Consider the following 16,840-nt stretch of genomic DNA (forward strand, 5'->3'; position numbering starts at 1 on the left):
CTGCCAAGACTGCTATACTTAATCTCAGCTTGGAAATCATCTAATGGAAGAAGCAGATCTGGGAGGACAGGAATTTGTTTGCAGTGCTAGCCAAGGGACTCTGTGTGTTTCTCTGCTCTGATTTTGACTTGATCATGTATACGTATAGACGCTTCACATTTTTCTCCTGAAATATTAAAACAAAGCCACTTCTGCACCCTCCCTACCCTAACCCCAAGGCATCAGATTAAGCAAGGTGTGTGTGTTTGGGGCACACCCTATTCTTTATGAGACATAGAGGTCACTGGCCTCAAGGACCCTCTTGTTATATTGCTCCTTGGCCTAGTCTCCAGGTGTGACAAACTTGGCAAGAGCAATGTGGACAGAGATGCTTGGCTCTTATACTGGCCTAGCCTGGCCACTGTAGCTGCTGCCTTTTTACCATAGCATTGTAGCAGGACCAGTTTTGGGAAGAGGAATGCAGCAATTACTTTGTTTCTGCTCTGCTAGAAAAATATTCTTTGTTCCAATGATTTACAAACTCTCTCAGCTGTCTTTTTTAATGAATTTAGATGTCTAGACACCTATTTTTGCCCCTGTTAAGGACATCTTGTCTCTGACAAGAAAAGAGAAAAAGTAAAACAAGAATTCTTAGGCATAAAGAATTTGCCCTGGTGAAATGTAACTATTTACATTTCTGTCTGACTCCATACACCACTCACCCTACCACACTGACCAATGGAACTGGTTTGGCCTTAGGTTTGACAGGCTGACTTACAAAGCCAGCAGAAAGAAGCTGCTTCTGCCCCACCCCATCCCCCCTCTCTGTAGCAGTATGCCAAGAGACTGTTGGACCAGCTAGGGTGCTGGCCAAAGTACCTCGCTAGCTGTTCTCACACATAGAAAGATGGTGTCATCAGAGTCCTTGAAGGCCCAGGATGGGTAGGCCCAGAGCTCTGGTGTGGTAGGGACAGGCTCCCTGGAGTAAGGGTTTGGCCCTCAGTCATTCATTCCCCAGTTAGTGCACACCTGTTGTTTTCCAGGCACTGTGCTAGGCACGATGCCAAACACTAGGAATATAGAGGTGAATAAAAGGAACTTAGCCACTGTCCTCACAGAGCAGACAGCTTTGAGATTGTTGAAACTGGGGATTCACAACAGTCTGTCTTTGCCTAAACAACTGCTCATGTCTGGAGCAGGGCCGTATGTGGTTCTGTCTTCTAGTCCGTGGCAGGCACAGGGCTGGGGTCGCAGTGATGTAAGAATTTAGAAACTTGCCAGAGGGCCTTCTGGGGAAATAAACAACTAATTTAAAAAATACAATATGGAGAGTTTTCTAAAACCACTGATGGAGTTCTCCTAAATAAGGAGAAATCTTTCTGCAGGATCACTCTTAGGTCTTAGCAGAATCACAAGAGGCACAGAGTATAAGCAGGTAAAGCAGAGCTTGACCATTTTGTGTTTTGTTTCCTTGAATATAAGTGAGTTCTACAGAGCTGGGAATTTTACTCTAGGACATCAAGGTTTTATCTATTATGTATATAAATTATATATTAGAAAGCAATAGATAGAACAAGAAACTACTACAGACCTTTTTCTAGTTTATTTTTATTATTTAGTGTCATGGTTTAATATGATCAGAGAATAGAGTATTCCCACATAAGTGAATTTTTCAGATGACCAAATTTACCTTTAAAAAACAATACGTGGGCTGAGCTTGGTGGCTCACGCCTGTAATCTCAGCACTTTGGGAGGCAGAGGCGGGTGGATCCCCTGAGGTCAGGAATTCGAGACCAGCCTGGCCAACATGGTAAAACCCCATCTCAACTAAAAATACAAAAATTAGCTGGTCATGGTGGTGGGCTCCTGTAATCCCAGCTACCTGGAAGGCTGAGGTAGGAGAATTGCTTGAACCTGGAGGCAGAGGTTGCAGTAAGTCGAGATTGTGCCATTGCACTCCAGCCTGGACAGCAACATTGAAACTTATCTAAAACAAAAAAAAAAGGATGTGTTTAACATTAGCTTTCCAGTCCTTTTTACAATATTATGAAGTTTCCTTCCATCGTAAACAAATTATGCTGAATACATTATATATTTTTTGATGCCTTAAGAAATGAGTTCCTACCATGACGTTTAGGCACATGAGTATTATTATGTATGTGGAAGCAGATTTTTAAAGCGTAGCATACTAAGTAAGGATAATTGATTATAATTAATAAGATATTTTACTGCAATGCAGTAACACTCTCTCAAGACCAACTGAAAAGGGTAGAGATACTTACTTTCTTATAAACAACTGGCATGGATTTTGTGGAAAGACTGGGCACTCTGTGAGGGCAAGAACGCCTCTGACTTGTTCAGTATTCCATTTCCCCGTGCCTCACACCATGCTTGGCTAGAGTACATGCCCAGCAAAGATTTGATGAATGGACTAATCTCGCTGCTCAAGGCCTGCTTGCTCCCTTTCAGATTCTTGACTGAATTCCAGGTGGTCACAGTTGGAGGAAAGGGCCCTCTGGGTGAGGGAATCATGCTGTTTTACATTTATATGATGTAACAGACTCTCCACTAGCCACTCCTTGGAATTTTATGGAGTGAATGTGACAACTGTCATTTTACAGATGTGAAATCTGCAAAGTAACTCCAGGAGAATATGCATTTTTAATACAGATTCATGGCCACTCAGTATCCCACCTCCACTTTCCTTTTTTGTTTTAAATTTAAATTTTGGGTAACACTATACATGTAATTCTAAGTATTAATACTATAAATATATTTGACATGGTAGCATTTGTTTCAAAAATATAAGACCAGTTTTGCAAGGGACTCAAAACCTGTCAAGGCTGCTCCAGAAGGCATCCAAATAAATGGCCATCCCGAGACAGTGCTCATTTTGGAGTCACATATTCTAGCAGTTCACTCTGAGAATCTCACCCCATCACCAACCCTTCCTCTCTTTCACGTTCTTACGTCTGATAATTTGAGACAAACCCTTGGCACAGCCAGCACGTAACCAAGAACTGGTTGATACCAAGCCAAGAAGAGTATAGGTTTTTGGAAAAAAGTCTTTTGTGTTAGTTTAATCTGTCTATGTCAGTTGGCTTGTCTATTTGAGTGGCAGTATGTCATCCTCATCTTCATCCGGCTGGCAAAGCCATGCAAGAAGCTGGCTGGCAGCCAGTCATGGAATGAGTTCAGGCCTAGTGACAGAGAGTCCTTCTTCCCAGAAAGGATCAGTCTCATGAGTCCAGTGGCCCTAGATGGGCCTGTGAGGTGAGGAAGAATCCAGCATTCAGAATAATAAGAGATGGCTAAGCCCAGCTCCACCAATGACTGGGACCTGGGACAAGCTCTCTTGAACTTTCTATTAGTTTCTCCATTATAGGAGTATAGTCATCCCTGTATGCCCATTTCAGAGTTTAGAGACTTGTATAATGTAGGTAGAGGAGCTTCACAGGCTAGTGAGTACCGTCTCTGCCAGTAAAAGTCTTTCTGCTGTGTTAATTGAGGTTTGGCAAAGCATTGTCCTAGAAGACCTTGAATTCCTTCATACCAAGTGAAACACCAGTGTTGCCTGCATCTGCAAAAGCAGGAGGATCTTTTCTAGAACCCTGCTTATAACCAGGCCCAGGATCCCCGAGTTGGTGCCCAAGACCCTGAGGATTCTAATCCTTATTTCCTTCTAGGGTAAGAGACAACTTAGCACAAAATCTATTCTTCAGGGACTTGATGTGCAGAACTAAGGTAACACAATATAGACACCATTGAAGCCTTCAATTCAAAAAATGGCATCTATATTTCATGAGATGAGATGTGGTATGATTCTCCCCCAGGGCAAGGCACCAATTAGTTTGTTTAACCAGGGGCCTCCGTCACTGCATTTCATTCATTCTGGTAACGCTGAGGCCCCCCTTCTGTGCCTAGCCCCCAGCAGAGCAGTGGATACAATACAAAAGACAGTTCCTGGCCTTCTGGAACCTGGGATTCAGCTACATATACTTAGTTATGTGATAGTTGCTGCCCAAGTCTTTGGGTTGAAAAAGAAAGGCCGCCTTTGGCTGTCCTGCCTGGGAAGACTTCCTGGGCTTAAGGATTTCCTTAAGTGCTTCAAGGGAAGCTCATCCTCGCTCTGAATCGGGAGCCCACAACACCAGCCTATTAGCTTTGGCTCTTCCTGCTCTGTTTTCAGATTGACAAGTCTAACAACAGCCTCAAAACACACACATGCACAGTAAGTTAAGCCACTGTTCTTTATACCACTTACCTGTGTTTCTTGGATCATGCTTTTGCTAGGATTTTCTTTTCAGGGCTGTCAGAATACATTTCCTACTCTGCCACTGCAAGATCCTGGCTGCCAGCCCCAGCACTGTTTGCACAGCTCTCTCCTATGCAGACAGGGCCAGGGAGAGACCGCAGCAATGGCTTCCCAGGTGACGCAAAGCTTGCTGATGAGTCCCAGCCAGAGAGTGGGGCCTGCCTCTGCCAAAGCCTGTGCTCTGAAGAGTAGTCCTTATAGAGCAATGGGGCAAGGGGGATGGGGAGTGGGGGAAGATGATGGAAAGCATTTAGGAAGCTTCACACTGGGATGGGGCTTCTGGTTCTGAAAGTGTGTGGACCTCAGGTCTAGCAGGAGAAGACTCTGAGCAGCAGAACTGATCAGCTAACCAAATGCTCACAGCTAACACTGTTCTGTACTTTATGGTCACAGACACTGTCTCATTGGATCCTCATCCAAAAAGGCTGCCATCTACCCTCATTTTATAAAGACTCTAAGGTTCAGATGAGTTCAGTGACGATAGCAGATGAGGGCAGAGCCAGACCTAGAGCCCAGGGCTGCCTAACACCAGCGCTCTTGAGCTGTAGCTTCATGGCTTATGGCCACTGAGAGACAACTGGCCTAGGAAGAGCCACTCAGCTGATTCTGAAGTGCACCTGGTTAGAGATGGTAGCCTTTCTAATGGAACACAATTCTGGTTGAGGTTGATGAGAAATGATAAGAGTTGTGCTATGGACTGAACTATTTTCCCAAAATTCATGTTAAAGCCCTAACCTGCAGTGTAGTTGTATTTTGAGATAGGGCTTTTAGGAGGTGATTAGATGAGGTCATAAGGGTGGCGCCGTGATCCAGTAGGATTAGTGGTCTTACAAAAGGAAAACAGAGATCTCGCTCTCCAAATGCACTCACCAAGGAGAGACCATGTGAGCACATAAGGCAGCCGCCTGGTCTGCAAACCAGGAAGGCCCTCACCAAAACCCCATCCTTCTGGTACCCTGACCTCAGACTTGCAGCCTCCAGAACTGTGGAAAATAAATTTCTGTTGTTTAAATGGCCCAGTCTATGGTATATTGTGACAGTAGCCCGAGCCAACTACGACAGTTTTGTATTAAATCTATGAACTTCTTCCCTCCACCAAAAATTCACCTACAATTTCCAGGTGCCCACTAGCCTCTGCTTAGAAGACCAGAAGAGGAGCTGTGCATCCATGGTCTTCTCTCCAGAGAATGATCAGGAATAGCTCCAAGGAAGCCTTTAAGTACCCTCTCTCATTTTCTGTATAGTCAAAGAGTTTCCATATGATTTGTCCCAAATTCAAAATGTAGAAATGTAATTTTCAGTGAGAAAGATTACTTCCTTTTTTTTTTTTTTTTTTTTTTTTTTTTTGAGACAGAGTTTTGCTCTGTTGCCAGGCTAGAGTGCAGTAGCACAATCTTGGCTCACTGCAACCTCTGCCTCCCAGGTTCACGCAATTCCCCCGCCTCAGCCACCTGAGTAACTGGGACTACAGGCACCCGCCACACCTGACTAACTTTTTGTATTTTATTAGAGACAGAGTTTTACTATGTTGGTCAGGATGGTCTCGAACCCCTGACCTTGTGATCTGCCCACTTCAGCCTCCCAAAGTGCTGGGATTACAGGGGTGAGCCACTGCACCCCACCTACTTATTTATTTTTTATATGTCTCCCATGTTTTTTAAAAATAGATTAGGGGATACAAGTGTACTTCTGTTGCATGGACATATTGCATTGCATAGTGATGAGGTGTAACAATCACCTGAATAGTATACATTCTACCCATTAGGTAATTTCTCATTCCTCACTCCCCTCCCACTTTCCCACCTTTTCCTCCCATTTCTGTCATTTCACTTTCTATGTTCATGTGTACACAGTATTTAGCTCCCAGTTACAAGCAAAAACGTGGTATTTGACTTTCTGAGTATTTCACTTAAGATAATGGCCTCTAGATCCATCCATATTGCTGCAAAAGATATGATTTCATTTTTTTATGGCTGAGTGGTATTTTATTGTGTGTATTTATATATGCACATACATACCTCACTTTATCCAGTCATCTGTTGATGGACATGTAGGTTGATCCATCTCTTTGCTATTGCGAATAGTGCTGCCATAAACATACAAGTGTGAGTATCCTTTTTAAATGATGATTTATTTTCTATTAGGTAGATACCCAGTTGGTAGTTCTATTTTCAGATGAGAAATCTCCATACTGTTTTCTATAGAAGTTGTACTAATTGGGCCGGGCGCGGTGGCTCACGCCTGTAATCCCAGCACTTTGGGAGGCCGAGGCGGGTGGATCACGAGGTCAAGAGATCGAGACCATCCTGGTCAACATGGTGAAACCCCGTCTCTACTAAAAATACAAAAAATTAGCTGGGCATGGTGGTGCGTGCCTGTAATCCCAGCTACTCAGGAGGCTGAGGCAGGAGAATTGCCTGAACCCAGGAGGCGGAGGTTGCAGTGAGCCGAGATCGCGCCATTGCACTCCAGCCTGGGTAACAAGAGTGAAACTCCATCTCAAAAAAAAAAAAAAAAAAGTTGTACTAATTTACATTCCCACCAACAGCATATTACCATTCCCTTTTTTTCTGTATCCTCACCAACATCTGTTTTTCTTTGACTTTTTAATAATAGCTATTCTGACTGGTGTAAGATGATATCTCATTGTGGTTTTAATTTGCGTTTATCTGATGATTAGTGATGTTGAGCATGTTTTCATATGCTTGTTGGCCACTTGTATATCTGAAAGAATGTATTTAAAGATCCAGCATTCTGGGTAATATTCTCTTTCTTAATTGGGTACTTGGTGACACCGGTGTATACACTTTGTAAAAATTGACCTATTCACTTGAGGGAGGTAAATGGGCGGCCATAGGGTGTTGCGTATGCATATGTGCATGTGTATGTGTTAAATGTCAATAAAAAGGTTACTTCTTTTTAAATTCACTACCTTAAAATTAAAACCCAGAGCAAAGGAGCAATTTTCCCAGGGTCACACAGCTAGTTGGTAAATAAAGACAAGAGCCCAGATCTCCTAGCTCTTTAGTTAGCTCCTATATAAGAATCACATCCAAGAACAAGGTTCAATTTCAGCATCTTTTGACCTGAACGTTGGTAGAAATTCTGTTGATTTCCTCAGAGCCCTACTCTGCATCTGAAGGTGGACATCATATTTGAAAGGCTGCTTCTCATTATTATTGAGGCCATGCATGCTCTCTCTAGCTGATGAGTGTGGCCGCCAAAGAAATCTACAGGTAGGCCATTCCCTGCCATTGATGCACTGCTCTGGAAGGAGGCTCTGTGTGAAGCCCCTTTATGTTTGTGTTGGCCTTGTGCACTCTGAAAGGTGAGGCAGGTGCTGGCCAGGCTCACAGTGGTACCTGCCTTAGGACTTATAGGCAGCCCTTTGTCTGGACAAAGGTGAGAGACCAACAGTTATTGACTTAGCAGCAGCTCTATCAGGGAGGCAAATGGAGAGAACACCACAGTGTAAATCTGAGGTATCTCTTAATTATGCATATTTGGTTAATTGAGCAAGACTCTCATATCCCATGATGACACTACTCACTTTGGAAAGCTCAAGCAGTCCAAGTGACATTTGACCACCTAAGGCCTAGGAGCGAATGGTGGGATCAAACAAGACTGAGCCCTGCCCTCATCTCCCCGTCTATCAAAAAGCCCCTCAGACAACCCTCTGGGGTTGGTACTCAAGACCCTGAGCATCAAGGTCGGGCTCTTTGCATTCCCAGCCCTGCTGTCTGCCCCAGAGGATAGTGCTTAGTCCAGTTCAGCTGATGGTCTGTCTGTGCTCATGACTTCAGACCGCCACCCTCTGCGCCACAGGCCCACCTGAATTAGCCCGTGAGTGTTAGTGCTGCAGGCTGGCCCCTTCCTGAACCTCCTGATCCTGCCTCTGCAATATCTAAAATGTGATTGGAAAGACCACATAGACGAGATGTCCCATTCTAGCTCATAACCAAGCCATGGGGTGGTAGGGTTGGTCTCTCCCCATCCCGGGGGAGATCTCATCAGCCCTAGTAGACTCCTTACCTGTAACCCAGTTAAGTCCTGTCATCGGTGGTCCTATGGGTAAAGCTCCTTAGAACTCCAAGGTAACCAAACTGCCTACATCTGTTTGCATCTTCTGCAGTCCAGGGATTTAAAAGTAGTGGCTTCTGGCAAGTCATCTCTGCACTGCTGGTTATCTCTGTAAATAGCAGCTGATAACTAGTTCTATTCCTCCAGGGGACCAAGAGGTCCCTAAGGGGCTCTGCTTCACCCCAGTAAGGTTCAGGAGCCCAGATGGGTAAATTTCAGTTGCGCTGTTCATGTTCTGTGCTGATAAGCCAGGAACCAGGAGTTGTCTTTGAGTTAACATTGTATGTGTGCCAGCCAGACTGGCCAGTATAATATCTTTTCAATTAGCAAATCTTCCAATAATAGTGTTTTAACAATGAAGTTCTAAAGAAAAAACTTGTTCTTAATTTTTATCCAAGGAGGGAAAAAAAAGGAGACTTCTAATACTGGTATCATCATAAATTCTAATGTGGTGACCGTTTGGCTGTGTTCCAAAACTTGTAGCTAGTAATTAAAATAAAGATTTAAGTAAAGCTTTTATCAATAAAGTAAATGATGGGGCATATTCTTCTCAGCCAGAGTCAGAAATGGCAGCACACAGCCATATGCCGCATTGTCACACGGTGCAAGTCCTTAAAATTCCTTCTGGATTTGACGGTATTAACAAGTTCCTATCAACATTCTCTAAAGGCTTTTGATGTCATTTTATCTATTGAACAAAAATATGTGAACTATTACTTTGTTGATTTTGTTCTTAAACTAAACTGCATTATCATCTGAGAGTGTGTTCTTAAAGTATTATTAAAAGTACTTTGAAAACTTGTAAATCCCTGTAATTTATGTTTCCCCTGCCTCTGCTGTTTCATTCTCTCCTTCTGGTTTTAATTTGAATGTAGTCCTGTCTGGGTGTGTACCTGTAAAATGGTTTTTCCAAGTACAATTTACAGTTCTGACCTTAGGTTTACAGTGTTCCTAACCTTCTAGGAGCTTCCTCCTGTACCACGAAGTGGGCTTTGGGTCACCCAGCACTTCCATATGAGAACTGTCTAATCAGGGTTACTTGAAACAGATCTAATTTTGACATTTCTTAGTTTATCATGTGTGTCTAGGGAGTAAATTAAGAGCGCTTCTCTGCAAGCCCATTCATTGCATTGCCCTATTTCTTTAAGTGTACACAGTTGTAAACCTAGACTGCTTCAAGACAAGTCTCATTTGTCTAAACAGTTCTCCTTTAGACTCAGTGGACCTGATGGAAACAAAGATAAGAAGTATGGATTGGAGGAAGGGTCTTTTGGAGGCTATAACTTTTTCTGAAGCTCTTCCCATTTTCCTTAGAATTACCTTTTCTTTCTCGGACCTGCCTGCGTGCAGAATAGACCCGTCTGCGTTGAGTGTATTCAGTGAGCCAAGTTAAGGGAAGACTGCAGTGGGCAGGGCCTTTCTTTCTTGTGAGTGAGCTCTTTGCAGGTTTTAAGGAATATGACTACTCTGCTTTAAGGGGGCGTGGGGAGAGCTTTGTTAAAGCAGCGTGTGTTCCGAATCCATTTCATAGGCGTCCTTACTCCGTGGCAGCTACGCCTTTCATCATGGATTATAATGACTTTTAAATGCGTGCAAAACTTCCAGGATCTTTTCCTTAAGTGGGGAAATGAGATTTTTTTTTTTTTTTTCTGCTCTTTTCAAGTATCACTTAAACTCTGGTAAGGAGTTAGGAGTCTTTTTCTTTACACTCCTTTAGCACATTTTCCATGGTTCTAGCCGACACTGTGCAGCGGGTGAGGGACCAGCAGGGGCGTTTTTGGCAGCTGAGCTGACCTGCTCCTCCATTTCAGGTGATCGTGCAGTCCGGCCGCCACCCCACAGTGCTACAGAAGCTCTGCCAGCTGCCCTTCCAGTATTTCAGTGACCCACGGCTGATCAAAGTCCTGTTCCCTTCACTTATCGCTGCTTGTCACAACAACCATCAGAACAAGATCATTCTGGAGCAAGAGATGAGCTGCGTTTTACTGGCCACTTTCATTCAGGTACCTTCTACATTATACCAAATTGTCTGGCTTTATGTGTAAACTAATGCAACAGAAATGTAAAAGTTAAGGCAGCTGTTTACTTTTGCCTTCCACACTACCTTTTAAAATCTTCACATATTTCTATGCTTAAAAATTAATTTCTAAAATATCAGCATAGTTTCTAAAATATTAGTGGAACTGCCATTGGGTGTTGTATAATTTCTACTTGGAGGATTTCAAGGAAAGGGTATTTTTCCAGTTAAATGGTAACCCATACTCAGGAAATGTTTTTAAAAGACTGCCAGTCTTCTTTAAGGCTTTAACTATTGTACTTATCTTGCTTTTAGTCTAACTGTAGGAAACAGATAATAATTGCTGAAGAAAGATGCATTAAACCAATTTGTACATTTTTAAATAAATGACTTTTATATTTACGTATATGTGTAAAATAAAAACCTGTTATATTGCTGTTTTTTAATGTAAAACAACTTTTAAGTACAGCCTTATATTTTTCTGATCCAGTTAAATTCTGTAGGACTAGAATCAGAATTAGTGCCATAGCAAAGTACTATTTTCACATCTAAGTTAACACAGTCAACTGAAAAATCAAGTTGACTATGCTTTAAACTTTGCCACTAACTCATCCTGTGAATTTCTTTTTGTCATTGTAGAGCATTATCTGCTGAAAGTCTCCCATTCCTTTCAGACGTTCCACTATAAGATGTGTTTTTGCTCCATGACACACATGTGATTAGTACACAGTACTTTCTTGTCTTCAGAATAATGAAACAGAAAGCAGAGTTCTGGATTAGTATTATTCCACATTCTGATGAAGATACATCTATCACTGTCGAAAGGGTATGACAGTGCCCAGCTGGCTGGGAACTAGAGGATAGCTAAGGAGTTCCCCAGGCCCTCTTCATCTTAGATGACAATTCAAAGTTTGCATTTTCCAGACTGTCCAGTATTAGATAATTAATAAACACAACTAGATCAGTTATGTTAGAAAAGTTTTGTTTTTGGCTTCATTGTTCTGTTTGAATCTATGTTTTATTTTCTGGGAAAAAAAAAAAGCTAAATTAGATATTCAGGTCTACAAATAGGGATTTCAAAAACTGTCTTATAGTTAAATCTTAACATAATCTTATAGTATATAACTATCATATCAACACTCAGGATTCTTCATATGCTTTTAGAGCTAAAGCTCAAAAATTTTAATTTAATCCTAAGGGATTAAATTAAATAGAAAATACATTATGGGCCAGGCGAGGTGGCTCACATCTGTAATCCCAGCACTTTGGGAGGCCGGGGCAGGCGGATCACTTGAGGTCAGGAGTTCAAAACCAGCCTGGCCAACATAGTGAAACCCTGTCTTTACTGAAAATAAAAAAACTAGCTGGCCGTGGTGGCAGGTGCCCGTAATCCCAGCTACTCGGGAGGCTGAGGCAGGAGAGTCTCTTGAATCCAGGAGGCAGAGTGAGTTGCAGTGAGCCGAGGTTGCGCGACTGAACTCCAACCTGGGTGACAGAGCAAGACTCCATTAAAAAAAAAAAAAAAAAAGACGATGGGGCACAGTGGCTTACACATGTAATCCCAGCACTTTGGGAGGCTGAAGCAGGCAGATCATGAAGTCCAGAGTTTGAGATCAGCCTGGCCAATAAGGTGAAACCCCATCTCCACTAAAAATACAAAAATTAGCTGAGTGTCGTGGCGGGCGCCTGTAGTCCTACCTACTTGTGAGGCTGAGGCAGAAGAATTGCTTGAACCCAGGAGGCAGAGGCTGCAGTGAGCCGAGATCGTGCCATTGCACTCCAGCCTGGGTGACAAGCGAGACTCCATCTCAAAAAAAAAAAAGAGAGAGAAGAAAATACAAATACATTCTGGATAATTTTAAGAGAGTGCTCTTTCTGAATGCAGATTATTCGTTCTTTTATTCAACAGGTAATTTTTGAGTGTGTAACATGTGCTGGGCACTGCCCTAGGCACTGCAAATACAGCAACAAATAAAACATAAAAATTCCTGCATTCAAGGATCTTTCATTAAAGTGGGGGAGAGTCAAGCAGAAGACAAAAAAAATTAGTAAAACAAATAGTATGTAAGATGCTATGGCAAGGGCTATAGCAGTAAGTGCTGTGCAAAAAATAAGGCAGGAAAAGGAGTTAGGGACTTCGAGGACGGGGCGTGCAGGTTTTTACGGTATGAGCAGAGAGGCCTCGACAGAGATAGTGATATTTAAGCAAAAACAATTTCACATCTGTAGCAGCTTAGTTCCTTATGTTTTCAACTGCTTAGGCAATGACTTATAATGATACAAATGATATCAGGATCTGAAGATATCAGATATATATTTTTTGTGCTTACTGATACTGATCACAAAGTATTAAGTCTGCCTTTCTCCATTACAAAAAAAAAAAAAAAAATGAAGAAATTTCGTACATTGCTTATTTCAGATAGCATATTAGACTTGTGGAGTTAAATCAAGTTTTTTTTTTTTTTAATAAATGTGCTCAAGAGAATGAATATATATAGAATTTTAGTTTTTGGTTCCTCAAGGTCTCTATGTGTTACGTCCTAACTAAGTTACTAGAAAATGATATTAAAATAGGAGCTGATTGTCATAGGTTTCTGAAGATTTATATATTATGTGTTACATTTTTCATTTTCCAGCTACAGGTAAAAATTACCAGACTTTAAGATTTAGCTGCAGAACACATAGGGCTTTTATATTTGTACTTTTTAAAAAATCATCAAAGTATGTTGATATTTTAAGATAGCAAATTTGGCTTAAATTTTAGTTTATTAGATATGAAGTTGTTATTTCCAAAGTAGGCAGCAAGCTGTCCCTTGGTGATAATTTAGCAAGATGTAAGGCATTACTATTGGGTTTAAATTTATGAGAACCTGGACTACGTAACATCAGTTTCTTCAGCTTTTATATTTGGGCTCCAAAATATTCATACAAAAGTGGTTGCCTGAATCACAAGTATATTTAAAGCCACCATTAGTGAAATTCTCTGTTCATAGCATTGACATAAAAACACTTTTCTCTTCTCATATAGGATTTTGCACAGACTCCAGGTCAAGCAGAAAACCAGCCTTACCAGCCCAAAAGTATGTCACTATTGAAATTAAATTTCATGTGTTTGTTAGCCAAACGGACATCTTTCTCATCCTTTCCTCTGGAACTGTTACATTATATGTACAATTTCCTACATAACCTAAAAATACTTGAGATTCAGATACCAAGTATATTTCAGTAAGTAAAAAATTCTATTTTGTCATGAAGCATGAATGCATCCAAATATGTACAGAAATCTATGGGAGTAAAAGAAAAGCACAAACATCTTTGTATAATTTATAATCATCTCATGCAAGATACAGTAAATGGTGAATACTCAGGAGATACTTTGTAATACAGGAGCCAGATCGTTAATATTGGCTTACATTACTCACGTAAATGCTGAATTCACATAGGTTTGGTTCCTTATCCATGTTCAGAATAAAGTTTTAGTAGCCCACAATTTCCCTCTAAGTTCAAGTGCTTGAATTTTTGTTTTGAAAATAATTGTTGTACATGGAGAAAAAGGTATCTAATTAGCAAAGTCCAGGGCAAAAGATTTACAAGTTTTTTTTTTTTTTTCCCCTACAGCGTTCCTGCTGGGGTGTTTGCTGTGATTACAGTCAGAGATTTAGAATTTTTACACATTTTTCCTTTTTTAATATTTTGCTACCAACACTGTAATTGAGAAGTACAAGTTGCTCTTGACTGTTACAACAGCATCTCTGATGAATGAGACCCTAATCCAGATCTTCTTAAATTCTTCAATTAGTGTGATAGTGTCCATTTAGAGGTATACTCCCAGCAGGACCCTTTAGGGCACCCACCAAGGACTTGGTGAGGTAGCGGGGGGTGTTACCTTGGACTCTGTCACACACACAAAAAAAGTCCTCTACAGTGGACAGGTGTTGAAAAGTGCATAGAAGAAAATATAACTAAAGCTGTTACAATATCATGAAAAAAAAAACGACGTTTTATTGACTCAGGCACTCAGAAAAGTTAAACAGAAAGCTATGCAGCTTTTCAGAAATTCAAGTCTATATCCTTGTCGGTGCCATTTGTCTAAGCAAGAATCAGTCTGCAAGTTCAGGTCTGCCCTGACTCACTCACAGCCCTTTCTGTTCTGTTTTGTTTTTTTAAACTACTGGAGGATACTTGGGATAAATCAGCAACATGTGTTACTATTCTTATAAAACAATTTTACTTTGAAGAGATTACAATCAGAAATACTTAGAAAAATCTATTGTATTTATTTTCAATTGTACAGCAGTTTTGCTTTGTTTGCCTCTAAGTAGAAGAAGCATTTTTTCTTACTCTTTCTCCTGATCACAAAGATGAGTCACAATTTGTTACCCTGTCTGGAAGACACAGTCCCAGAAGCTGCCTCTGTCTGCTTGGTGGGCTGAGGCCTGTGGAAATCTCAACCTTCTTTCTTTTCCAAAGGACGATCTTTTCCCTGACTTTCATCCTTTCCCCATTTACAGTAGGCTTAACCCACAGAACAGCAAATGGGGGATTGGTCTCTCCTTTGCTCAGAAAGGGTCATGACTATGTTAATGACAGCTCATAATAGGCTTGCTTCATTTTTTTTTTATTAAATGATGATGCCTCACTAAGTTACCACTTTGCACCTTGGATATTTGTTCCTCTTTTGCTTAGAGTAAGTCCCCATAAAATGTCTCAAGATATTTCTAGTTCATTGCCCAGGTACACCTTTAAGTATAAAAGTAGCTCTGCGGGGCGCGGTGGCTCACACCTGTAATCCCAGCACTTTGGGAGGCCGAGGCAGGTGGATCACGAGGTCAAGAGATCAAGACCATCCTGGTCAACATGGTGAAACCCCGTCTCTACTAAAAATATAAAACATTAGCTGGGCATGGTGGCGCGTGGCTGTAATCCCAGCTACTCAGGAGGTTGAGGCAGGAGAATTGCCTAAACCCAGGAGGTAGAGGTTGCGGTGAGCCGAGACCGAACCATTGCACTCCAGCCTGGATAACAAGAGCGAAACTCCGTCTCAAAAAAAAAAAAAAAAGCATCTCTTGGTAATACCACATTCCTATTGCCCAGGAAGAATTTTGGTTTTCAAATATCTACTGCCCGTTTAGCTGCGATTGTTTGCTTTACCCCTGTCACTGGCCAGTAAAGCTCCTATTCATTCCTACTGCTTTGTTACACAGGCAGACTTGAACAATTCTAAAGACAAACTACATTTACCTTTTAAATTAAATAGACTATTTCAAAAAACAAATGTCATTTACATACAGATTTCCCCTTTCATAGCTAACTTAAGGACAGAATATATGACTGTTTTTAATTTGTTCACTATATATTTTTTTTTTTTTTGGAGACAGGGTCTCACTATGTTGCCTGTCCTGGAGTGCAGTGGCTATTCACAGGTGTGATCATAGCATACTACAGCTTCTATATCCTGGTCTCAAGCAGGCCCCCCACTTCAAGCTTTCCAAATAGCAGGGAATACAGGCATGCACCACTGTGCCTGCCGGGTTGCTAATTTTTTTCTTGTTGTAGAGTCCAAAAAACATCTTTTTTTTGTAATATTTTATATAGGGGTTAATGTTTAAATGTGTTGGAAGCACAAACTGGATTCTGGTTAAATTATATGTCATATATTATATACTACAGAGAGACTGATACACATCGATCAATCACCTTATTTACCTAAAATGTGTCATAGTTTATTTGAAGTGGATATCTCCATTTTATACTCAGATATCAAAATAAGTTTAATTTCTGAATCTACAAAGAATTTAACTCTCTTTTATTTACCTTTTCTCTCTCTTTTTTCCCCTCTCAGGGAATTGCCTTGGTTCCCAAGACTATCTTGAGCTGGCTAACAGATTTCCTCAGCAGGCCTGGGAAGAAGCTCGACAGTTTTTCTTGAAAAAAGAGAAAAAATAAATGTTTTGGTTGATTCTGTATTTGAGTACTCTTGTTAATATTTTAATTGTTCAAACAAACATTCTAACTCTTCCTTAAGAACTCATTTCCACATGTTTATGCTCTCCCTACACTGTAGATATGGCATGTACTTTACACTATTTATAATGACTGTAGATACTTGAATGTTCTACTTGCTAATTTTGCAAGTTGAGTTTATTTCATTTATGCAGAATATCTTGGAGTTTGTTAACTTCCATCTTACAATAATATATACTTTGCATTTGTAATATGGGTGAAAGTAGACAAAATTAGCAAGTCTGTTTTGTTCTTGTAATAAAATAACTTATTCTGTTTTCATTGTTGACTTTTCATGTTACAGAAATAAAATCTGAAAGAAAAATGTTAACTCCAGCTCTTGAAGTATCTTAAATAAAGACTTAAAAGTTTGCCTGCTCACTTTTTAAGGTCTACGGTAAAGATATTTACAACACTTTCACATTCTGAGTACATGATATGTTTGG

General features: G+C 40.8%; 1 protein-coding gene across 3 annotated transcripts in view; it reads left to right on the plus strand.

Annotated features, from left to right (window-relative positions):
- The window catches only part of SCAPER (S-phase cyclin A associated protein in the ER), a 537,506-nt gene extending 520,731 nt beyond the window's left edge, over nt 1-16,775 (plus strand). For 2 of the 3 annotated variants that reach the window (XM_032267297.1, XM_032267298.1), the window contains 3 exons: nt 10,186-10,377; nt 13,420-13,471; nt 16,234-16,775. In XM_032267297.1, the coding sequence (XP_032123188.1) occupies nt 10,186-10,377; nt 13,420-13,471; nt 16,234-16,337 (348 nt within the window). In that variant the 3' untranslated portion in view covers nt 16,338-16,775. Of the gene's footprint in view, nt 1-10,185; nt 10,378-13,419; nt 13,472-15,769; nt 15,815-16,233 lie in introns of all 3 variants that reach the window. The other variant, XM_032267296.1, reaches the window with a different exon arrangement.
- The last annotated feature ends 65 nt before the right edge of the window (nt 16,776-16,840 follow it).

The sequence above is a fragment of the Sapajus apella genome, unplaced genomic scaffold, assembly GCF_009761245.1.
Source record: "Sapajus apella isolate SASKATOON/1434 unplaced genomic scaffold, GSC_monkey_1.0 scaffold168, whole genome shotgun sequence".
NCBI lineage: Eukaryota > Metazoa > Chordata > Mammalia > Primates > Cebidae > Sapajus > Sapajus apella.